This window comes from Paramisgurnus dabryanus, chromosome 4, assembly GCF_030506205.2.
Source record: "Paramisgurnus dabryanus chromosome 4, PD_genome_1.1, whole genome shotgun sequence".
Lineage (NCBI taxonomy): Eukaryota > Metazoa > Chordata > Actinopteri > Cypriniformes > Cobitidae > Paramisgurnus > Paramisgurnus dabryanus.
In genome coordinates this window covers 11,756,730-11,782,378 of record NC_133340.1, presented here as the reverse complement: position 1 = coordinate 11,782,378, position 25,649 = coordinate 11,756,730, and the positions used below count along the sequence as shown (strand labels likewise).

Below are 25,649 nucleotides of genomic sequence, written 5' to 3'. Positions count from 1 at the left end.
GCACGAATATTGTCTCTATTTGCTCTCTTAAGTCTCAGTTATGGTTGTCATAGTGATCATTTTTTGCACTCATTTGTCACCTTGATATTGTGAGGTTGAATTAAATGCAACTGGTTATACTGACTTAGGAGAGGGGAGAGTTGAAGGACTCTTCCCGTTTACTGTTTTGACATGGCAGATTTTCAGTCATACGAGGGAGCTGTTGCTGTTACCGTGCTTGTATGACTCTACCTTTTGAAAATCGTGATGGGTATCGACGTGACAAAGAGCGTTAGCGCCGCACAATGCGACGGTAACCATCAGCCGCCCTGGCCAGCATTTAACATGGAGATTGGAAAAAGGAATCAGCTCCCTGTCCTCTAGGACCTGCATGTAAATGAGGTTAGCCTCTCCTGCTGTGCCACAGCTCTATCCCCCACTCTCCATCTCTAATGGCTGCAAAACTGCCTCCCCCATTCTTGAGGAAGAAACCTGGACCGATCCTGATTAGTGCCCTTGTCTTGAGTGACAGGCTTGGATCCAAGCAGGCAGTGCCGTGGGCGCCACTGCCAAGCTGCTGTCAACTCGGCATCACTGTAAAAAAGCCATCCCTTTTCTTCCGCTGCCCCAACCGCACACATACCTCCTCCACTCTCTCGCACACCCCCTCATATTCTTTCTCTCTCTCTCTCCCTTTCTGGGTGGCTGGCTAGTCAAGCTTGGCTGCATCCCTTGCCTGAGCTACTGGGACAAAGTGTGATTTACAGTAGTTGGAGAATTTCCCTGTCAGCTCTAACCTGTGTGCATGCTGTCTATCTGAGTAGGCGGCAGTAATGCTGTAGCAACACCATATTGTGGTATTAGCGTCATAGCACCTAGCTGAATCCACCTCTGCTTCCTGTCCCCAATGATACGTACAAAGAACATTACTTACTATCTTGTTTTTTGGGGTACAGCCTACATGCCCCATTTTTACGCCCTTAATACATCACAGTGTATTGTGGATATTATTAATTAAAATTGCAGTGCTTTTCGTGGTTGACTACTAGATTAGTTAATTTCTGATGGTACTTCTGAGATTATCAGTCCCTGTGCACTGCGCTCTTGTTTTTATTCAGTCGCTATAAATGGAGGTTGGGGGAAATAAACAAGAGTGCAAAAGGGCGCTTCATCTACAAAGAGGAATTTTAAAGGTCTGAAAAGCCAAAGCTGTCTCAATTTCTTCCAAGAGCACATCTCCTTCCTGTTTCACCTCTGGCATCCTGCCCAACATGCCCACAGACCGCTGAGGCCATGTGGAAAATACACAGATGGTTATATGTAGTACGCTTTGTTAATACATGCTAACACGGCCTTTGCTAACGTTAAAGAGTGTAGGCGAAGAATTCGTCTGATATGATGAAATGGAAATCGCTATAACTCTAATGTAATACTGCTCGGTTTACAAATGATGCATGTTGTGGTTCTTGACTTTATTTTGATTTAAGTACTGACTGTAGATCTTAATTCGGTGGAAATCCTAAAGCTTTTAAATAAATAAAATAACAATTGAAATTTGAATTTTTGCCACACTGTTATACTTGCTTATACTGAATGCAGTCATTCAACTAATGTGATAAAGCAAGAATTAAAATTTTGCTGCTTCATATAGAATAAACGGAATAAAGTTTCATAACACAAGTAAATACATAACATCAACATGGACAGATAATGTTAATTTTGCATATCTAAATAAAGACTTAAATACAGTTATCACATGTGAGGAAAGAGATCCTAGTACCACGTGTAACAAGGTGTTTATCACTGTTTTGGATATGGATACTATACTGGAGCCATACTGAGAGCTTGCTAATTAACAGAATTACACTACACCTCTGGTTTCTGCGCTAGTCAGTTGTGACGACGCACGGCTGGTGGTGGTAACGCTGCATCCTTCCCACCATATTGTTGGCCGCCGGCTAATAAGGTAGCATTGACCAAAGTACGGGCTCATTAGCATCGCCTGCGGCCGTGGCAACCTCCACCAGGGCAGAGTCGGACACTTAATTACATCTCCCCTCCAAATACCACCCCCCACCCTTCAAAGCCATCGGCACTTCCTTCCACAATCCACAGAGAATGCTGGGAAACTAAAGATGCCAAAGTGGTGGTTAGTTAGCCCATACCATTCAATAGTGCCGCTCGCTTTGAGGCACTGCAATATCTCTGATAGCGTTAAAGCCATTCGACCCGGGCTCTCGTGCAAGACTGCATGACTGTCTTTTCATTGGCATCAGTGGAATATTGATGGCTCCACCCCGGCTTAATCGACTAATGGCCTCTCCGTCTCTCCATCGCTTTGCTGAAGCAAGACACCCTCCCACCCAGTAGAGCCTCTCTGTGCCCTTTCTGTGACCTCTGGGTCAGACAGGCCGATTTTTATGCCTGGCTGAGTCGCAGAATAGCCTCAGTGTATTGGTAGGCAACCTTAAGCAAATCATGCAGCTACTGGCACTAATAGAGAACAGTCCAGGCTCCCCTTCGCCCTATTGGCTTATTGTATCTCACAGTTGAGATACTTAACTATATGAGTACTGAAGGCAACATACATAGTTGAAATTTCGACATATGCGGCTGCCCTGAGAATTTTCGGGTGTTTGTGTTTCACCTCCCACCTCTATAATGGGTTGATAGGTGCACTGGAACAATCCTTCCTAAAATGCATTAAACATTCGTTTACAAAGACATGAAACTCACCGAGTTGTCAGGGGTGTTCACTGGTATGCTCACACAAAAATCGCTGCAAAATACGCATTCCAACGGGTTTTATCGTAGTTTTTGCCAACTCCATTGACTTGTATTAGATGTGCTGTGAGGTACGGTATTACTCCGCGCCGGGAACTTTGTTTCTATTCTTGCTATTGGCAATGGGGGATTAGCGCCACCACCTGGGCTGGAGTGTCTATTATTCAAGCTCTCAGCGGAAGAATGTACGGGTGTGAGGCGTTTGGAAAAATAGGTCCACAAGTTAACAACGAATGCTAAAACAGCTGTTGGAAAGCATCTTTTGCAGCGATTTTTGTGTGAGCATATCAGTGAACACCCCTGACCACTCGGTGAGTTTCACGTCTTTGTAAACGAAAGTTTAATGCATTTTAGAAAGGATTGTTCCAGTGCACCCATAAACCCATTGTAGAGGTGGGAGGTGAAACACAAACACCCGAAAATTCTCGGGGCAGCCACAAATGTCGAAATTTCAGTTAAAACCGTTCTATTTCATCATAAACAATCTGAAAACAGGGCTTTAAGTGTAAAATACCGAACTTGTCCTTTAAGTTAGTGTCTTGCAAGTATTTTGTAAACGCGAGCATCTGTTTTATCATAAACCCTTTTGACGCATGTGCAGCAGGCACGTGTTTTGACATGATGCATGATGCACATAGGCTCGTATGACGCACCAAACACACATTTTGACATGACGAGCCACACATAAGACACTCCGAACACATACAGAACACAAAATTTGAATTTGCGCCCCTCGGAAGAGAAGTTACCGGCCGCCACTGGTCTTATCAACTTTCTCTGTCAACTCAGGCTTTGATCTTAACTCTTTCCCCAGTGACAAGTTATCTCGTTGATAAAGAGAAAACATTTCACAGCCAATGACACTTCCATGACAAGTTTTTACGGTAATCTGTAATTCTGCTTTATCCACTAGATGGCTCTTACCTAATTTATAAAACAACTGATGCAAAAACTAATTTTAAACATTTTGATCAGCGTTCTGAATCTGATCTCTTACAACATTTCTTTTCAAAAATGCAATTTTTCAGTTTTTTGGACAAAATTTGGTATTTTTGAAGAAACCTACCCATATTTGAGAGGTTATAAAAAGATAACAAATGAAGAAGGTAGTTTTTTTCCCGTTTTGTTTGTTTGAAAGCAGAGTGTCTGTTCTTTCATTTGATATATTTGTATGTTTATATATTTATAGAAGACAATTTTCCTGGAAGGCATTTTGTGAAACTTTTGTGAAAATCACAAAAAATACAGATGGGTAACTTTTACAGAAAAGGCTGCCGGGGAAAGAGTTAAACTTCAGTATTAAGTATAAAAATGTATTACAGCCACAGAACAGGGTTCCCGCGGGGTCTTAAAAAGCCTTAAAAGCATTGAATTTATGAATTTGGAAATAATACCTTAAAAAGACTTAAAAAAGTCTTAAATTTTGATGTCTTGGTCTTAAAAATTGTGCTGTATGTAACTTCTCCATATTGTATTTTTCCTTAAAAGTTTCTTTGTCAACCACATTTTGATTAAATCAGGGATGCAAACACATCGCTTTTCGTGTCTCTCCCGATGAGTCTGCTGTTTCTCGATGAATTGGGTGCGACATGAAGCGAGTTCAGCGTCACATGTTTCTGAACTTGAGCAGAGTTGTATGCATAGAGGTTTTCACGGAGGACCGGGTCCGATTAACATTATGTGTAAAACCCGAGGCGATCGGAAAACGGCTGTGATCAGAGTCAGTCAGCGCTAAAGTTCACGTGCAGTTTCAAGCTGCGTGCCTCCGTTTCTATTGCGATAACTACTGGCTTGGTTTGAAAGTCACGACCACGCGCTGCAGTTTCTTTCTCCGTCCCTTTGTTTAATAATATTATTATTAATGAACCATCTTTTTATATCTAAAAAGTTTGCTCAAAGATCACAGAGATAGTAGCAAAAAAGAAATGTGAATGTCAAGCCCATTGCACGAGCAAAGCTCAAGCTGACTCTAGATATAAAAAACGCAAAGCTATAATATAAAGTCACCAAACACTGGGACAGCAAGTAGACTTTTGAATCTAAAATAATAAGTGGATAAAGCTCTTTTAATCTGCAAGAGAGGAATTAAAAGAGGCACTTTTACTGCTTCTGCTTTATCTAAAAAGGAAAGAAAACTACATAAACCATAACACACCAATTACATTTATAATCTCTAGACCTGCACTTTCTATCATTAATATACTATACATATTATTGTATTCAAAATAGTTTGATAAAAGGGGTCATCTACACAAGTATTGCTTGATATGTCAGTGCAAAAACAGTAAAGTGTTTTGTGATGCTTTGAATGAATGCAGCCAGATGGAAGGCCCTGGTTACGTTGCAGGAGGTGGCCAGGAAGAAGAGGAAGAAGGAGTAAAGCAAGAAGAAGTGCTAGATAGTTCAATAAGAGTTTTGGTTTAACATAAAAAAATGAAGTTGAATATTCCAAATTAATGTCGGCATCTTTTGATTTTCGAATTTCATTTTACTCTATATAACTAGTTTGGTAGGGATGGCAGGGGTCGGTGGCAATGTAGCCTAAGTATCTGGATATTTGCCTGGGTGCGGGGGCTTAGATTACCTTTCTCTTTTTTGAACATACATGTGTTTGCATCTCTGTTTGTTTAATAACGTAGTATAAATAAAGAGTGGCGGATCCAATAATTGAGAACCCAACACAGTCCCGGGTCACAGTACAAAGTATTGCGAACACGTGATGCCTTCAGTAAATGAAAATCACCACAATCATAGACTGCAACACAACACAGCAACAGGCAAAGGAGAAGCGGGAAAAATCAAAGAAAATCTTAGAAATTCCTTAACAACTTAACATTGTTTGGCAAACTTTCTTGTGGCCTACTGAAATTTTTTTTTCACACCTGCTTGGCTTATCATCTTTTTACCCATTTCACATCGGAAAAATAAATGAACACAAGTTCAAGGATTTTAGTTTTTCTTTGCTGGTAGGGACGTGAAATGGGTATTAATTTTTTATATAAATGGTCTTAAAAAGGTCTTAAAAAGACTTGAATTTAACTTGAAGAAACCTGTAGGAACCCTGCAGAATTATATTGGCCTACTATTTCAGGGAACTGTTGGAAAAAAAATAGCTGATAGATGATGATGATTGTGTAAATGTGCAAGATAAACAAAAATACTATAGTAATGTTATATATTATATGTATTTTGTCTATCTCAAAAAGAAGTGTTCTTCCAACAATTCCCTTTGAAAAGATGTAACATCCTGTAAGCCTCCTTATACTGTGTACTGAAAGTTTTTACTTTTTGTGATGGGACAGTATAAATCTCCTTTAATCACGTGAAATGTTGAGCAATACAAGCAATCATAATTTTTTTCAGTTTTGTTGAGTTTTTAGTACTTGTTGTTGTAGGGGTCATCCAGGATCTGTACCACAAAGCCTTATAGCTGTTTTTGCACACATACAAGCTCATCATTACCATTATGCCATTAAACAACCCTCAAACACTGATGAATGGTATCTTGTCCCAAACTGTAAGGCTTGTTGCTATGCGATAGCATTGTAACTGTTGCAGCTAACAGTCAGTATTTCTTCCCTCTTTTTCAAGTGAAGGACACTGTATGAGTGTTTGTTTGTGAGTGTGTATTATAGGCAGAGGGGGGCTGTTTCAGACAAAGCCATGTGGAACTGCGGCCCAAGTCGTGACCTTGGGAAATGTCAGGCCGCCCACAGAGTGGCTTGCCTGTGTCTGCTTCTCTAGTGCAACGAGGGACAAGAGTGGCGGGCCGTAGCACAACCTAGCTTAACCTAGCGTGGCAAACACAGGGTTCAAGCCGAGTTTTCACCACTGCCCCAGAGACCTCTGGTCAACAATCTAGCCATTTCTCACTAACAACATTATGGCCATTACTGCCTGTCCTCCCTAGTGTCACATGGAAATAGGTCATGCCTCACATACTTCACTGTTTTGTTCAGGTGACTGTGAGCTCAGTCTGTGAAACATACCAGCGATGTGTATCAAATGTTCAGACTGGCCCCCTCTTGTTCCTCTTAATGTTGAATTATGGGAGGTGAGGAGGAACATCAAACTTGCAGGAGGGCTGGCAAAAACTATATCACATTTTTTGTAGCCTTTTGAGAGCCATCTCAGAAATGGCCTAAATGTGAGAATCAGAGGAAACAGTTTTGACAAAACAGTCATTGGTGCTAAGTAAATTTAAAGTACAATACATTAAAAAACAGCATTTTTAACAACAATTCAAGGAAATCCTTAAATTGGTTTTGAATCCAATTATTTATAGACCAATTTGCGGAAATTAATCACATTTACCAACTCTTACTCGAAGTTTTAATGAGAGATGCTATTAAAACATATTGCTCAGCAGTCACAAGACAATGAAGGTTCACAAAACTGATCTAATGACACAGCCTTTAGGAAACTTGCTGTGGTCACATAAAAAGAATATGGTCATAAGCATGTTGCACAATTGTTGCAATATTTACAGGGTTGCGTGAATTTATATAACCAGCTAAGTCTTTGGGAATCATGAATATTCAAATATATTGTCCAGCCTTTCCTTCCACACAACTCTCGCATTCACAGTGAACCATGTATCAAGCTGTGTGTGTTGGGTTTATATCTTATTTTCTTTGATTTTACGGGTGATAAAGCATGCTCTGCTGCATTGTCGGTATCATGGTGCATGATCACACAGGGTCGTGCCGTTGGCACCCCTCTGGACCAAAGCAAGCAGTGCTGGCCAGATGTGTGTTGACTGTAATGATCCCTAAGGGTCGACGGGATGCCGTTGCCAGGCAACATCTTTTCCTTTTCCCTGTAAACAGAGAGCTTTACTTGCCAGGCTTATGTTGGGGTCAGAAAGGTGAGACCAGCCTTTATGTGTGCGAGCAGAAGTCGAAGAAAAGATGCTCAAATGAATTTTTTCACTGATCATATTTTGAAGTCAGGAGTACCCGGCCCTTTTTTGCTACCTTCAGGTTTTATTCTCTCTAGCTCTCTCTGAGGTGTAAGCATTTCATTTGGTCAAGTGAAAGAAAGAAAAAAAAAAACTTTTGCTTGATAAGTTTTGACATCTCCCTCATGAAAGCTTGTTGCTTTTAACACACTCTTGCGGGGAGTTTGTTAATATGTATCAGGAATATTCACATTTTTTGTTCGCCCTTGTCTGGCAAGCTGTAATGTTTTGCTTATGAATATTGATACATGAAGTGTATATTAATGACCCTTGGTGACCTTAACCCTATCCTTATTGGCTCCCTTGTGGTATCGGCAGGCTCATGAATATTAATCCAGTTCTGTAACCTCCATTACCCTAATCTTTGCTGTCTAGCCTCCCCGAAGGGCTTGTCACCATGGTAACCCTTTTACTAGACTCCTTTAGACCCTGGGAGAAAAAATTGTTAAAAAAGAACAAAAAGTGAGTAATGTGTGCATTGTGAGAGAAGTCTCAGATCTGAATTTTATTCCATTGCTCATCTTTTCAGAAAATATTTTTTTCACACCATCCATTTCAGTCTTAATGAGAAAGTCAGTTGGAAAAGGTCAATGGATGGGCTGCAAGGGAAATACTGTCAGCATTTTGTCCTTACAAATTTGCCCTTCAGGATGTTACATTTATTAATATTGTACAATTATAATTTAAGACATCATACATTTGTACCTAAATCTACATATTTTTGTTTTCTTGCAAGAAAAGCAGTCACATTCATCTGAATCACTTATTCTTTTTCTGTATCACAGATGTGGACACAGTAGAGGATGGAGGACCAGAGTGTGGCTCAATCGAAGAAGACGCCTGGTTTGGGAATACCTCCGACAGTCCCTCTGAATCATCCTATGGTGATGTGCAGGATGAGCTGCGGGTTTCCCCAGACAATGTCCCCCGACCGGACCACGACACCTCGGCAGAGAGCTCCATGGGCTGCCCCACGCCAGTTCAGCGTGCCTCCCTGGAGCTGCTGGGCCTGGACAGTGGGGTCCTCTCGACCCAAGACACGCTGTCCTCAGTGGTGTCCTCTCTTTACGGAGACTCCAGCCAGGGTCTGGGCAAGCCCCTCAGCAGCAACCTGCGGCGTCTTCTGGAGGCCGGCTCGCTGAAGCTTGAAGGAGGGGAGCTGATTGGACGTGGAACAGGCAGAGGACTGGAGTCGCCCCCTATTAGCTTGGTACTATCTCCTTCTTCACATCACGCACAGCAGCTGAGTGCGCTTGCTAGGAGACTGGCTAACAGCAGCAACAACAGTGGCAACTCAAACTCTGCATCGCCTGCGTCTGTAGCGACTATCAAGCAGGAGCCGTGTGACCCATTCGGCACCAGCAATGGCCCCAGCTCAGGAAACAGTGGCTTTGTTTGGGTAGGGGTGGCAGATAAATGGCCGTCTGCACCCAGCGGCAGCAGTCTATCACCAGATTCGGCCATCCAGAAGTTGAAGGCAGCAGCGAATGCCGTGCTCCAGGACAAGAGCGCAGTGGCCTCCTCCACCTCGGCTTCTTCGTCCTCCTCTTCCTCATCCTCCTCTTCATCAGTCACCTCTTCCTCCTCAATGGCCGGACTTGGCACCCGCTCAGATGACGCGGTGCGCTTTGAAGCGTTCGCTTCGCCCTTCAGTTCCCAGTCGGCAAGCTCCACACTGGCTGCCCTCTCAAAGAAAGTGTCTGAAAGGAGTCAGCAGCAGGTGGGCACATCTGAGCATCAGTCCTCAGCTGGTTCCTTTCTCTCCCTTGTTTCCATGACCTCCTCAGCGGCTCTGCTAAAGGAGGTGGCGGCACGAGCAGCAGGGAACCTTCTGGCTGATAAGAAAGAGCCGGCTTTAGTATTGGGAGCCACTGAGGATGTCAAGCCCCTGTTAGACAGGAACCAGAAGGTGCCCACCCCAACTCAGACCATGGACCTTCTGCTGCCAACAATCCCCAAGGGAAGGGCCAAGCCCGGCAGTCAAGCAGGTAAAAGCTAATTCCTGAAACAAATGCATTTTATTTATTTGTTTATTAAGCTTTTTTGTTGGGAGATCAAACTCATGTGACATCACACTAGCTTAAATAAACTTTTTGTGTGTCTTGTGTTTAGAAATAAGTAGTTTAACCTATTGTGACAATAAGTCACATTTATAATAAGGTATGATAGATAGCTTAATTTGTAAACTACTGGTAAACTACAGGTTTGCTACTTTTAATCTTAAGGATTTATAGAGATGATCTGTTACATTTCATTCTTATTGTAAAATTATTTAATACCCTTCTTCCTTTTGGTTTATTTTGTAAAAACTAATTTAAACTAGATATTTACTGTATTTTACTTTCTTAAAAATGTGGCATCCAATTGACTGACTTCTTTTGTAAGGTTAAAATGTTGGTTCCGCTGATAAAAAACATAACTTAAATATTGAAATATACATAAAGCCAGGCTGCAATATTCCAAAACAGCCGAGAAATATTTAGGTATATGTTTAAGCTACACAGCACATGCCTAATTGCTAGCTATAAGTAAAAGTAAAAAATACTTAAAAAAACAAAAATGCAGTGAACAATCTTGACAGTATATACATTCCAACCTACTGTATACATTACCTACAGAAAATATTTCTTAAAAGTAGTTTTTCAAGTACTAGTGTCTAAATCTTTGATTAGTACGCCACTGAAGAATGCACTCTGTGGTGATTTAGTAGTACCATAAGGTCATGCTTCGTCTGTAAGAGGTTGGCTGCTGAATCTGGGAAAGGTCTGTTTGCACAGTGGGGGTTTGCTGGAGTTGGCGGCACGTTCCCAGACCCAGCTCATCTCCCGCGGATGTGCAGCCTGCCAAACGGAGGCCGGCAGTGTGTGTGCTCCCTATAGCCTGAACAGTCGGAGACCATCTCAGCAGATTCCCCCGGAATTTAGGTCAGGCTCCAGAGCCGGCACGGCCATCAGAGTTTCCATTCAGAACCTGCTTGGGATAAAGTGCCTGCGATATGGCTGATCCTGTTGCTAATTCTTAAAGTTCTGTGACTTGGAGTCAGGATTGACTTTCAAGATAGACTTAACATAGTCATTGTCAGAAAAGAGTTTTATAGGTTGTAAGAGGCTGGGATGTGACATGGAGATAGGATAGCCTGAAGTGCTGCAATTCTTAAACTATTTCAGGCATGGTCATTCTGAGCTTTACTGGTAACATGTTAAGCTTGATCCTTTGCCTTCTTAATTAGTTTTTTGTTTGTACATAAAAGTATGCTAACAAAGCAGAGTGTATAAAGCCAATACTAGCATCAAAGCAAATGCACACCTGCAAGAAGCAAACCAGAGTTCTGTTATACTAAAGCTAATGATTATACACCGTTGAGAGTGAAAGTGACAAGCATACAACGCATACTCGAAATTTGACCTCTGCATTTAACCCATCCAGTGAATAGTGAACACACGCACTGCAAGTCATGAATACACACACCCCCGGAGCAGTGGGTAGCTATCCAAGTGCCCTGGGAGAAATTAGGGTAAGGTGCCTTGCTCAAGGGCACCACAGTCGCAACCTGCTGGCCGTGAGACTCAAGCCAGCAACTCTCGGGTTACAAGCCTGACTCTCTAACCACTAACCGTTACACCTGTTATACACACCTAAGGATTTTCGCACAGATTATGAATGCAATTAGGTCGTATAAACTTATAATGCCCAGCAGTCTTTTCCAGTTGTGCTCAGTCTTTGTTTACAGTCACAAAAAACAATCCTTAAGTGTGTTGTGTCTAGTCTTAGAGTGTTTTAGCAAGTCCTTAGGTGTGTCCCCAGCTTAAATATCCACACGGCTGTGATTGCCTTTGACCTGGTGCACAGTAAACGCACTCTTGATTCTGTAATATTGCTTAATTATGTAAAGTTAAGCATAAATACCAAATGAAAACACCAGAATTAAAAACACCAGAATTGAGAATAACCTGGCTTTGATGATTGTAAGAAAAAAAAAAAAATTGTCCACTATGAAACAGGCAGGAAAAATATAAAAGCAGCTAACAGCTCCTGTTTTCTCCCTTGATACCAAAGACCTTCAGTCATTGTACCTCACGAGCGGTTTTCACAGTGATCCCTTTGCCGGGAGAGGTTGAGCCACAGATGGTGGTTTATTGTTGCAAATAGGCAGTCTCGAAGTTTTACACCCCGGGTCAATGAATGCCTGAGCGCGGTAATTTCACCAAACACTGATTACCAGATGTTTTTCGAGGAACACGACTGGAATACTTATGAAGCCATCCTGACAGGCCCTCGTAGAATTTGTAATGCAATCATGCCAGCTTCTAATAAGACCAATTAAGCTCTAATGGACACCGGATATGGAGCCAACAACAATAATCGGCTTACTAAAAACATCCTTGTGTTTGGCTTCCTTTGTGAGGAGTGTCTTTGGCATTGATCGGTGTAATCATGGATCATGGTTTTTAGCTCATTCACACTGGTAGATGCAAAGGTGACGAAAGTAATAGGCTGTTTAGCCTACATGTTATTGCTTTCCAAAAGCATATCTGATATTGTCCTACTAATTGTTCTTTATAAATTGTGCAATAGTAGCACCACTGACACAACCTCAGTTAACTACACTCTTAAATAGTTTAACACAAAACAATGTGTTATTTTTAACACATCCTGGGTGTGTTAATTTTAAGAGATTGTTTTGTATTAAACTATTTAACACATTATGTGTTAATTTTAACACATTATGTGTAATTTTGTGTTGATTTTGAGTTCATATAAATAAAAGGGACAACACAAGATGTGTTAAAACAACACAAAGTGTGTTGTTCTAAAAATAACACAGAGATGTGATAATGACAACACACTAGATGTGTTGTCCTTAACTAGACACAAGATGTGTTATTTTAACACATAAGTTTTAAGAGTGTATATTTCTTGTTAGCGAAACACTTTTTTGTGAACTTTCCGGTACAAAAAATAACTGATTCATTATGATGATGTATCTTAAATAATTGCATTAGCAGCGCAAATGCCATGGGTTTGATCCCCACACAGATACTGATAAAATGAATAACTTGTAATGCACTGTATGTCACTTTTGAAAAAAGCATCTGTCTAATATAAATAATGAAGCAACAAGTCAAAATCACTGCAAATCTGTCTACTCTGCTCCCATTTTTTACCTTTAAGGGGTAGTTTACTTTCATTAGCCATACTGGTAGAGCTCCTATATTTACTTAAATAGAGAAAAGCTTAAATCTCCAAATAACATACAGTATAAATCTGACAATAATGTTGCCATGCATTTTTCTGCTATTAAAGACAGGGTGCATGATCTCTGAAAACCAATGTTGACATTTGAATTCACCTAAACCAACATGCCCATACCCCAATAGAATCTTGACCTTCTTTTTTTATAGATCTGCCTCACACATACACAACCCAGGCAACTATGCTGGTTAGTAGATAAGCACCTTACTGCTGATTGGCTACAAGTGTGTTTTGTTACTCCCTTTTCCAAAGTGTTTTTTAAATCTTGCACCCCGCCTTTTACTCTCTTCCTGAGTAACACTGATGATGTGTCTGAACATAGTCTTTAACTATCCACAATAACAATATTGTCTTAACAGTCTTTGCATCTTTAATGTAGAAGTCACACATTCATATAATAGGCATAACAATTATGATGTCATTGTACAATTTTGGATTTATTATTTAAGCATATAATCACCTAACCACACGCTCTCAGCGTTACACAGAATGTGAGCAATAAATATTTTTTGGTATCTTTCCAGGTTCTCCTGAGGATGGAGGTAAACCCTTTCAGTGCCCTGTATGTGGTCTGGTCATCAAGAGAAAGAGCTACTGGAAGAGGCACATGGTTATCCATACAGGCTTGAAAAGCCACCAATGTCCCCTCTGTCCCTTTCGATGTGCTCGTAAAGACAATCTCAAGTCCCACATGAAGGTGACTCCAGTCGCTGACACACATGCTTATACTACAAATCATGAACACAAAATGTCCAGATGTGGATAAATCTATGCAAAGCAGAATAATAAATTAAATTAATAGAATGTACATAGTTATGGTCACTCGCAAACACTGCCATTCTTGTTTTTTCACATTGGCCCTTATTGCATCAGGGATATTTCAGGTTTCTTTGCAGTAAATCACATGTAAATAGGTACAAGCGTTTACTTGTGTTGCCAGATCTTGCACGAAGATATAGCAAACAAGTCCACATGCAAAATAAAGTACTTTCCATTAAAGACCTAAATATAGTGGCGCGCACCTTACGCCTTTATTATCTCTTACAGAACTTTTACTGACACTGCACTAGCATACGCACAGCCTTGCAAAGTATAGTTTATTTGACTCGTCCATGTACACAGAAGTTTGACGCATCCGCATTGCGACAAAATGCAATGCTGCTTCTGTGCTACATACTTAATTCTCCTGTAGTTGCATGCGCAGTGATGTGTGTACAGTTTGCACACATTCTTCTTATGACGGAAATTGCACTGTACATATACTTTGTATTGACAAATTGACTAGACTTTGGCCTTAAAGCTGCGGTCGGTCAGATATTTTTTATCATATTCACTGAAACCGAAACTATGTTCCGACAGAACAACATAAATCAGACTGTCTAAGAAAAAATCTGCACTTCTAACTCCACCTAGAGCCTGTTATTTTGTTTGCAAAAATTCACGGCTCCCGCCCAATCTGGTCCAATCAGCGCAGGCCGGTTCCTCTGGACTAATCAGCGCAGGGCTGTGTAAAATCTGCCTATCAATCACAGTTCCTGCTCACGCGCGTTACAATATCACATGCATCCGCCTGAAGTTCACTCGGTGTGGGAAGGGCATGAACATTGTAAACATTTGAAATCATCCCAATCCTCCAGAGTTGCCTACCGCAGCTTTAACATCCCATCCAGAACCTTATGTTCAGCAAACGAGCGCTGTCTTGTTATACCTTCACAAAAGGGCACTAAATCACTTTCTCGCTCATTCTTCTTAACTACTCCCTGCTGGTGGAATGATCTTCCTAATGCAGTCCGGTCAGCCACATCTCTTGGAACATAAAGTTAAGAGTTAAAAACTTATCAAAAAAATACTTGATAAATAATAGATATTGACTGCATTTTCATCTCTTCTATATAAAAAAAATCTCTCTTAACAAGTATTGTTTCGCTTCTTGTATTATTGCCTCCCTATGACAAATCGATTTATTGTCCTAATCTTTGTAAGTCGCTTTGGATAAAAGCGTCTGCCAAATGCCTAAATGTAAATCTCTAAAAACTTGATCGCTTTATGAGCCAAGTACAAAAACAGCATCAAAATGGCAAAGCCCAAAAAATACTCTGACATGGCAACACTGCAAAACAGCCTCACAAACATATACGACACCTCTGTAGACAGTAGTTTATTAAAATTGCAGAACATAACATGGTAATATTAATTTGGTTCAAACAGCGAGACGCGGAATGTTGCTATGGTTACCTCTGTATCCATCATCACCGTCTTGGGAGTCTTGTTCTGTACACAGTTGGAACGATCATTTAGGGGATTCACTCCCAAATTTAAATGCAATTGTCACTCCTGAAACTTTGAAATGTGTACGAGGCCATTGTTTGCTTAAAATGTACATTCAGCATTACATTGTCTAGAATGTAAGTCAGTAATGTAGAAAATATAAAATGATCTCAAATAACCAACTTTCTTTTTTTTTGTATTAAGTGATTTTCCTTAGTACTAATTTTAGGTGTAGCACTGTGAAACATAAAACGGGACACATATAACATGTATCAAACTTTTGACAACACATTGATCAAAACCGCTTATAAAAAAAACTCTGATTTAGCAACACCATTTAGATGTCTATTGCTAATAGTATGTGAATGGGTAAAAATTAATTGTGGCATCTAATCGTATATTTTTTAACTAACTCTAGAAAAAAGTATGAGAATTCATCCTTAAGATACTTCTTCTGATCCATATTTTTTATATATTTTCAGGTCCATCAGCACCAGGACCGAGGGGAGACCTTTCAGTGTGAACTCTGCCCCTTCACATCCTCTCGACACTTTAGCCTCAAGCTGCACATGCGTTGCCATCAGCACTTCCCTCGTCCTGACCTCAAAGTCAAAGAAGAACCTGGCACTGACACAGAAGATAGTGAGGGCTTGTTCATGGGGGACTGTGAAGCTGGTGGGGATCAGATCATGAACACAGATGCTTCCACGTCTCCCTCTGTAACCCACCCTGATGGACGTTTGCTGGCCTCCCCTGGAGAACCCTCAAATCATGTTCAGATTAAGGAGGAACCCCAGGAGAGGGATGTGTCTGTGATGTCTCCCTTTGCCTTGTGCAGGGAGCGGCCCAGCAGCAGTAGTTCTCTGGATCTATCTGGGCTCAAATCCAGCCCAACAGGCCCTGGACCTACAGCTGCCTCGCTCTTCAGCCCAGACATCACTACCAAGACGGCTACAGACCTTCTAATGAAGCTCTCAGGTAGGGTTGGGATTCAGATCCCAGATAGTTTTCATTTTACATCATGTTTAAGTTTATATTTTTATATTCTTGACCCTCTGTGCAATGAACAGCACCACAAATAATGTCAAAACAAAATAAATTATTTTATTGCTGAGTCCATAGCATGCGGAGTGAACTAAATGTGATGAGAGAGTAACAGTGGTCTGAAATAATAAGCCTTTAAACAAATGACATTTCTGTTGCTATTATCACATTGGCTACGTTACAACAATCTAAATCCTTAAAAGAATCATTTATTGAAATAGTGAAATGAATCATTTATTGAAATAGTGAAATCAAAACTAGGAGTATTACATTTTTTATGATTCCATCCCTATGAAATAAACCACAGTATTTAAAAAAGCGATGTAAAGGTATTAGATGCAAGATTATGTAAACTAACTTAATTTATTCAATTCCTTGCATTTAGCATGACTGAATTGGTAATATAATTAGGGATTGGCAAAGGCAGTAGAATTTGTCTTCCTAAATGGAAAACCGAAGCCAAGATCCTGCAGGACCGAGTTTCTGCATGATTAATATTTAACCTCAGTTACAGCTCTGTCATTGAGCGCCTGTTTATTATAGATATACTATACCTCCATGCTTCCTAATACTGTCAGACCTTGTTTTTTTATTCAGTATATTTTAAATGCACATTTAAGGATGCCATAAAATGATTATAGGAATAGAGAAAATAAGTGATTTATTGTTCACAAGCACAGACTCTACACTGAAACAACCTTAATATATAATATCACTATTAACAGTTAAATAAGATCCAGATTTTTCTTAATATTTCTCAAGTCACAAAAAGATTTAGGCAATATCATAGTCAGTGTACATGCTGATATTATGGAATGTATTTGGTTAATAATTGGTTTTCACCATAAACAAAACCCAAACTGTGGACTGTTAAATACAAGTTGCTATTTTGGAAAGTAAAGGTAATTGTGAGACAGCAGCACGATTGATGCGAGGGGGCCAACCAGGGGTTGCCCAAAAGGTCTGCGACAGGGTTGCTGCTCACTCGCTTAATGCAGAGTAATTAGATTGAAATCTCGGCACAGGGAAATAAGGAAAACCTTCGGAACATTAGATTAATTAAAAATTCATGCATAATTCATAATTAAAAAGGAATCTGTAATTGGAAATGATTAGCGCCCTCAGCTCCATCGCATGACCTCTTGCTTGGACGCATGGGGACTGTTCCAGCTTAGTTAACTCTGTCGCCGTTTTGGTGAAGCATGCAGAGTCCACGCTCGACCCACTGCTGCCCTCTTGTCTCCCCATGGCACCGTGTTCCTACAATGCTAAACAAGCGAGTTTATGTCTCAGAGGATTGGATAGGCTCATCAACAACGTCAGCCCGGAGATGAGCGACAGCTGAGATGTTTTGCTGTGTTTAGTTCAGACAGCAGCAAGACATTTTACGACACCAAGTAAGAAACAAGAATGTGTAACTGGATGCTCTTTAGAGAAGATAACCTTTTAATAAAAAGATTCAGAATAGGGTTGGATGGTTGAATAGTCGATTAGCCAACTAGTATTTTATTTAAAGCATTAATATTTTGCAATGAAAAGGGGGATGAATTAAGAAGCTTGACTTCTTGGATGGTGTGTTGTGTTTTAGCATCCTGAGCAGTGGTGGCCGGTGACTTCTTTTTCGAGGGGCGCACGATGCGAAACTCTTCACAACATGTATGTAGCCTGCCATGTGTGTGGCTCTTCGTTTCAAAATATATGTTCGGCGCGTTATGTTAACTTATGTGCATCATGTGTGATGCCGAAATACAAGCCTGCTGCAGACTCGTCTAGAGGGTTTATGATAAAAGAAACACTCGCATTTGCTAGATACTCGCTTAATCATAAATCCTTACAACGCATGTGCAGCAGGCATGTATTTTGACAAGAGGCATGATCCACATAGGTTCACATGACACTCCAAACTCATATTTTGAATTGGCGCCCCTCGAAAGAGAAGTTACCAGCCACCACTGATCCTGAGACTTTGTTTAAAGTCTAAATTTAAGTCTTTTACAACACATTTACTTTTTAAATAATATATTTAATAATCAAAAACAAGACTTTTTGCCTGACTTTAAATTGCTTGTTTGTGAAAAAATTTGATAGTTTTTCAAAATAAAAGTTTTATATATTTAACCTATTTCCAATATCACAATTCCTAACAATAATATATTGTCAATATAAGCCAATGTTTGGAAAAAATAAGGTGGAACCGAATCTGTGTATATCTAATTTTTTTAAGCATGTTGAACTTATTCTGCAAAAGTATTGCCAAACACCCACTTGGAGTAAATAAGGAAGACATATAGCAGAGACAAACAAAAAGCGTAAATGGGATGGGAATTAGAGAACTAGAAGGATAGAATTATAAAGTGAAAAGCAGCAGACTAGTGCTTTTAGAGTTCCCCAGGCGAAACACACACATCTTCACAAACACATGGTGTGAACTCTCACTGACCTGTGACATAATTGGCCTATCATTTCTTTGGACTGCCTGGTTTTCCTCTGAGTTTTAGACCAATCCGCTTTGATTTTCCTCCATGCTGACACAACTGTCAGCCATCTAGTTGCGATACACATTTTGATTTGGAGATGAAAGCCCAGGGAAGCTCTTTGAAACGCAGGGCCCTGCACATGCTTGCCGGACCTAATTCAGTAATGAAAGTTCACACATTTTATCTTCCTCGGTGACAAACTGACACTGGGTGTGACTGTGGTCACGGGCAATTAATTGGCTTGTACAATTGTGGGAGGTGTCGAATTTAGGGAAAAGCGAGAGCTCCACTGCGCTCTCCATCCCTGGAGTTTTCGCACCTTCCGTCCATTTGCTCTTTGCGTTGCCAACTGTGATTTTTTATATGGAGTTTTGCCAAACGTTTCCAACATTGTCCACGCAGCACTTTTGAAAGGCCCCCTCCTGCATCCAGCGATGTGTAGCTGCACACTCCCTGTAGCAAAGTCTGCCTACCGTAGCAGACGGTTGGCTGTTGTTGCCCCCTTAACCTGCCACGTTAAGCCATCCTTGGCGAGAGCGGTGACCAGTTGTCAAAGCTGAGAGCAGAGCTGTGTGACAGAGGTGGAAAGCTAATGAAGTGGTCCAATAGTGGGCAGCCGCAGCAGACTGAAAGGTGACAGCGTACTGGACAAGAGCCCAACAGAGTGAAGAATCAGCCCGCAGAGATGAGGACAGGAGGCGGAGGGAAAATAATAAAAAAACTGGGGCCAGGTGACAGAAGCAGCAGATGACAGCATCACCGGTGAGAGCAGAGATAGACCTCAGTGTTGATGTAACACTAACTGGATGCTAGAGCGAGAGAGTATGAGAGAGAGAGAGTGAGAGAGAGAGAGAGAGAGAGAGCGAGAGAGAGATGGCCACTGTTTGGTTATCCTATAATTTTTAATGGAACACAGAATGAGAAAATCTGAGGATTGTATTGGTCAATCTGTTCAATTACAGGACAGAAGTGCTTTAGCTTTTTAAGAGATGCAAAAGCAGTCAGAAATATAGTTAACATCTTTTGCCAATATTCGTAATCTTCTCAAACCATGCAGTAGTTTTATGTAAAAAAATAGACCAAAACTTATGTTGCTAACTACTGTAACTCTCCATGGTGTGATCATGAGAGAAATACATTTACATTTATTCATTTAGCAGATGCTTTCATCCAAAGCGACTTACAAATGAGCCACGTCCGCTTCATGAATTTGGATCTTTCAATTAATTTTGATCTGTTTTTTAGTTCTTTCTGACTCTGGCCATAGTGAATAACAGTTACGGGAGGTAGTTTAGCGGTGAATAAAGCAGTCATACAGGTTTGGAACAATTTAAGGGTGTGTAGATATAAAGTCGGATTATTCGTTTGTGGATGAACTTTTGCTTGGGTGTGAAAATGCAAGACATCCACATTAGAATAGACTTTTATGAGCAAAACCTTATGCTAAAGATAATGTGATGACACAACGGAATTTGAAAGATCAAGATGGGCACTTGGGATTACTCCTTTATGAAAGTCTAATAAAACAGTCAGTAAACAGAAAGTGCTCATTTTCGGTGAGCTTAATCTTGGTATTTTGGAGACGTTTGAGATTTATGAGGGAAAAAACAAACTTGGCTGGAGGATTAAGCTGATAAATTAGCTCACTGTAACATGAATTCGAATGGAAATTTTGCTCTATTTTTAGCGGCAAACCGAAAGGTCACTCGAGTGGTGTGACTTTGTATCTCCGCGCTCGCGTCTCGAGCTTGTACTTTTCTGCATGTCTTCGAAAGAGACGGCGCTTGTGCGTGTTTCACGCGCCCTGTCCCTGTCTGATAGGACACGCGACCCGACACGGTCTTAATTAGAGGATGCCCTTCCAGGTGCTGACCGGGCTACGCAAAGTCCGTCCGCTGACATCTGACTGGTGACATTTCCAGCCGGCGCCCCCACATACACCACCTCGTTCTCCGCCTGCACTTTCCATGTGAAGGTCGCCAACCCTCCCAATAGCTCCGCTCGCTCTTTATCTCGGGTAGCTGCGTCCTGTCCCCTAACCTGGATCTTCAGTGCTGTTTAAGATGCACGTCACCATTAATCAGAGTCATTGGAGTGAAGCGGCGGTAGGCTTGTGCAGATTGATGGGAAGGGTCAGCGCTGTGGTGGATGGTGTACGTACATGCTTTCGGGGTGGAGGGGAGATCAGATCGCTGCTGGGGGGTGAGTGATCACTGTTGATCTGTAAGAAAGATGAAAGGAGGAGCGGGGAGTGAGGCAGGCAGAGAAAAGATGGGCATGGCAGAAGAGCAGAGCAACTGTGATACAGAAAGCAGACACGGCAGATTTTTTGCATTGTGAATATGTGTATTTACAGGAAAAGATGCAGTGTGTATTAATTAAAGATATATTTTGGGTTCATAGCAAGAAAACAGGACTGTGTATAGTCTACTGTATATCTGTTTTTTTCTCTATACCTTAAAAACGTGTTCCTATTTAGCTAAATCTGTTAAATTTGTCTTTTAGGAATATTAAGGATGCACTTATTTGTAAATATGATGCAGAATGTTTTTTTTATGAAAACACCTTTTCTGCTTGTGTTTGTCTATGTTACATCCATGAACAAGAAAGGTTACCGAAAGTTTCTTTTACGATAGAAAAACAAATGTGTGTGTTTGTGTGTGTGCGCGTACATGTGTGCATGTCTGTGTGTGTCAGAAAAGCTAATTGAGCCTTCTTTTCATGGCACTGATAGGAAGAAGCTCCATGTCTTATTATTAATTATTCATTGGAGCCTGATTAGAAATGGCCCAGTTTTACTGCATATTGAGTGAGAAAAAAAAAATCTGTGCTACTTTCATCTGAATCCTTAAACTGGCTAGTGTTAGTTTTATAATGTTAGAGAAGTATAACACCACAAACCATTTATGGCTGATTACCGACATAATTACACTGTTTGAGCTTCACACCAGATTTAGAGAAAACGTGGTCCATGTCCTCCATAACATTCGAAATGACTGCCCATAAAAAGGTCCCCCTGGTCTTTCACTCACAATGACTGAAATCTGAAAAGACAATTTAGCCTTTTGCTTCTTTATCCATTAACCATCCTGTCTTTTTGGAGGGATTATTCCCTTTAGAATGGACCCAAAGTTTTGTCCTTAGTTCCGCATTTTTTAAAAAATGCTATAAATCTAGTGAATCAATATATAAATGTGCATTCATCTCAGCCATTTAGTTGACTAGTGGTATACACTGATACAAAAATAAACATTAATGGCATTAATCAAAATCCTTACTTTGTTATATTAAGAACACATTGCTCCTGTCATTCTTGGGACGTCATCGCTGAACTTTTTTGGCAACGATCAGCTGTAAAATGTTTTGGTCCTGCTCCTGTGATTTGTTGAGCGGATTTATTGCATTTTGCAGAGAATGAAGAGTAAAAAAAATTAAGAATTAACTCTTCCAATTTTTCTTATTCAATCTTACTTGAGAGTAATGAAAAATGTAATTGAAATAAAGTCTAGATGATTTAAAGATCTTGAATCGTCACGTTAACAAAAACATGGGAGCCAAAAATGGTTCATAACTGTGTCTTCTTTTCTCTCGCCCCATAGCAGCCAACCAGAAGGAGGCCCTGAAGAGTTCGTTCTGTATTAAAGAGGAACCCCAGGCGGAAGAGCCTCTGAGGGCACCCAGCTACAGCTTCTGCCAGGAAGGGGCCACTAAGCCACAAGAGGAAGGGAGCCCCATGTTAGGCAAGAACAGCATACTCAGCCAGGACATCAACGTCAAAGTGGCCTCTGAACTGCTTATAAAGCTCTCAGGTCAGCAGATGTATTTTGGTGCACGTTTATATGTGTGTGTACGTTCAAGCATGCTTGCTCTGTGCTTGTATCTAGTGTGCTATTGAGGAAAGTAAAAAGCCAAAGGATTGGGAGAGTGGATGTTTACGACTTGAGGTCATATTTAGAGTAACCTCAATGCACAGGTTAGTGTAACATTACTGCTACAGGCAATGTTATAGGAAAACCAACAAGGAATTGTAAAGAGGTTGCATTCACAGGATTCCACTGTTAGGTTGTCAAAAATATATTTTTATTTTTAGATTTTTTAGCTTTGGCAGACACTTTTATCTAAAGCAACTTACAGTGCATTTAAGGTACATTTTACTATGTGGGATCACTAGGGATCGAGCCCATGATTTTTGCGCTGCTAACACAATGCTCTTCCAGACATCTATGGAATAGATTTATATAGGGTACAAATATCAATGTCAAACAAAGCTACTGTACCCTCTGATATCTGAAAGCATAATTAAATAACTTTAAATATTTTAATCCAGTCATGCAAGGGGCTTAGCATCTGTAATATTTTAAATGTGGGGAAATCGGCAGAAATTCCACGTGGACCTGGTACAAATCTGACAGTGCTTGCTCTTTTTTTTTCTTGCTGTCTATCCACCCTTTACTCCCAACAATCACTGTTGAGGGCAGAATGAAGAGGGTCAATTCCTTTTCATGTTGTTCAGTCAATGTGCTTTTTATATTGGGCAGCCCTTTGCCAAAATAAACTCATTGATTGGCTAGTTTAGCTGCTGGTCCATTCTTTATCTAAACTCTATAAAACAAAGGGATAAAAAAGTTCAAGACTGAGAAATCTAAAATATACACTTTGTGTGAAATGTATAGGTATGTTTAAATGTTGTAATTCAGTAAGAGGTGACCAATGTTCAGAAAATGGTTATTCTGTTACCTGATTTTTATGTAGGGCTGGGTATTGGCAAGGGCCTCGCGATACGATATGCATCACGATACATGGGTCATGATAAAAATGTATCACGATAAAATACAATACATTGCATGTTGCGATACATTGCAATACTTTTTCTTTCTTTTTTTCATAAAAAAATTACAAAAATAGAGCTGAAAATGTTAGCTTTTTTAAAGCCAAAGTGCTTCCACACGTCGGCTTTGAAAGCGGCTTTGAATTTTTTTAAATCTCTGCCATTTTGTCACACCCGCTAACTTCTGAGACGTTGGCCGAAAGGCCGTATATGACAGACAACTGGACAGCAACAACTACAGCAGCGGCGGAGGAGGTTGTTTGACGCACACACAGGGATTTGATGGTTTTTTAAAATATCGATTGTAGAGATTGAAATATTGATACACTATCCTGGAAACATGTGTCACGATAGGTAGCTGTATCGATTTTTGCACAGCCCTATTTTATGTGTGTGAAAGTTACGTCTGTAACGTCTGCTGCATGCAGTCTGATGCATACATGACAGGTGTCTTAAAAAGCTTTTTTTATTTTTATTTTGTTAATATGAGTAGAGAGAAGATGACCATATACACACTTAGGCACAGCTTCAAGAAAACTAAATAAAAAAAAATCATGTTATTAACAATAATTTAATTAAATAGGCACATTTTCCCTTTTCTCCATCTATACAGTATATCTGGTCATGACAGACAATAACAGAGATCATAGAGGTGAGATTTTAGCTGTGTGTAGTTGACAGGCACCACACACCAGCTGCTTCTGTACCCTCCCCTTGATGCCTTACTCTTCAGTCTTGCTGGTTTTAACACATGTGCTTCCTGACTGCACAGCCCCAGGTCACGTTTCCCCAGATTGCAAGGTCCCGTTTACAGCAAGCAGAAAAGCACTAAATATTTTCGTAAATGAAATCCAAAATGATTTGTGATTGGATCATAAATACTTAAATATATATATATATATATATACAGTGGCAAGAAAAAGTATGTAAAACCCTAGTTATGAACTGGTTTTCTACAGTGATTTGCCATAAAATCTGATCCTCATCTAGCTCACAACAATAGACAAACACAATGTGCATAAGCTGACAACACACAAATAATTCTAATACACCCATTAAACATTCACAGTGCTGGAGGAAAATGTAAATAAACCCATAGACTAATTACTTAAATGAAAGCTAATTTGTTTCAGAAATAAAATGAGTTCAGAGGTGTGGTTTAGTTATAATTTGATTAATAAAAACACACTTAAACATTTTAAGATTGCTGTCCTTCATCAGCCCTTATGAACCATGCCTCTCTAAAGATATCTGATCAAGAGTTGGTGCACTACATAAGGCTGAAAATGGATACAAAACAATCCCAAAATGTTTAGACATCCATCAGTCGACAGTTAGACAAATTTCTATAAATGGAGACAGTTTAATATTGTAGCTACCCTTCCTAGAAGAAGCGCACAGCCAGGATTACTCCTAAGGCACAACGCAGAATACACAGGGAAGTAAAGAAGAACCCATGAGTAACAGCTAAAGGTTTGAAGACATCACTGGAACTGGCACACATCTCTGTTAATGAGTCTACCATATGTAAGTCTTTGAACAAGCACGGTGTCTATGGCAGAACACTACGGAGGAAGCCACAGCTCTCCTAAAAAACATTGCTGTGAGATTGACGTTTGCAAAAGAGCACCTTGGCAAACCCCAGTGCTACTGGGAAAATATTTAATGGATTGATGAAACAAAGGTTAAATTGTTTGGGAAAAATACTTTGACGCAAAAAGGGCACCGCTTACCAACATCCACACATTATTCCAACAGTGAAGTATGGTGAAGGGAACATCATGATTTGGGCGTGCTTTGCTGTCTCAGGGCCTGAACCACTTGCCATCATCGAGTGTAAAATTAATTCCCAAGTTTAACAAAAAATATCCTACAGGATAATGTCATAGTGGCTGTCCACCAGTTGAAGCTCAGTAGAAGTTGGTTGATGCAGCAGGAAATCCACGACAGAATGGCTTAAGAAAAACAAAATGTGCCATTTGGAGTGGCCTAGTCAAACCCCAGACCTTAACCTGTAAAATGACCTGAATAGAGCGGTTTACACCAGAAATCCTAC

At 40.4% G+C, this 25,649-nt stretch overlaps 1 protein-coding gene across 10 annotated transcripts in view; it reads left to right on the top strand.

Annotated features, from left to right (window-relative positions):
* The window catches only part of znf827 (zinc finger protein 827), a 91,397-nt gene that overhangs the window by 8,752 nt on the left and 56,996 nt on the right, over window positions 1-25,649 (top strand). For 9 of the 10 annotated variants that reach the window (XR_010546770.2, XR_010546769.2, XR_012336524.1 and 6 more), the window contains exons 2-5: window positions 8,509-9,711; window positions 13,501-13,673; window positions 15,727-16,222; window positions 22,365-22,574. Coding sequence is in view for 7 of the 10 variants with exons in the window: in XM_065295723.2 (XP_065151795.2) it covers window positions 8,509-9,711; window positions 13,501-13,673; window positions 15,727-16,222; window positions 22,365-22,574 (2,082 nt within the window). In the remaining 3 variants the exon portion in view is untranslated. The remainder of the gene's footprint in view (window positions 1-8,508; window positions 9,712-13,500; window positions 13,674-15,726; window positions 16,223-22,364; window positions 22,575-25,649) is intronic. The other variant, XM_065295722.2, reaches the window with a different exon arrangement.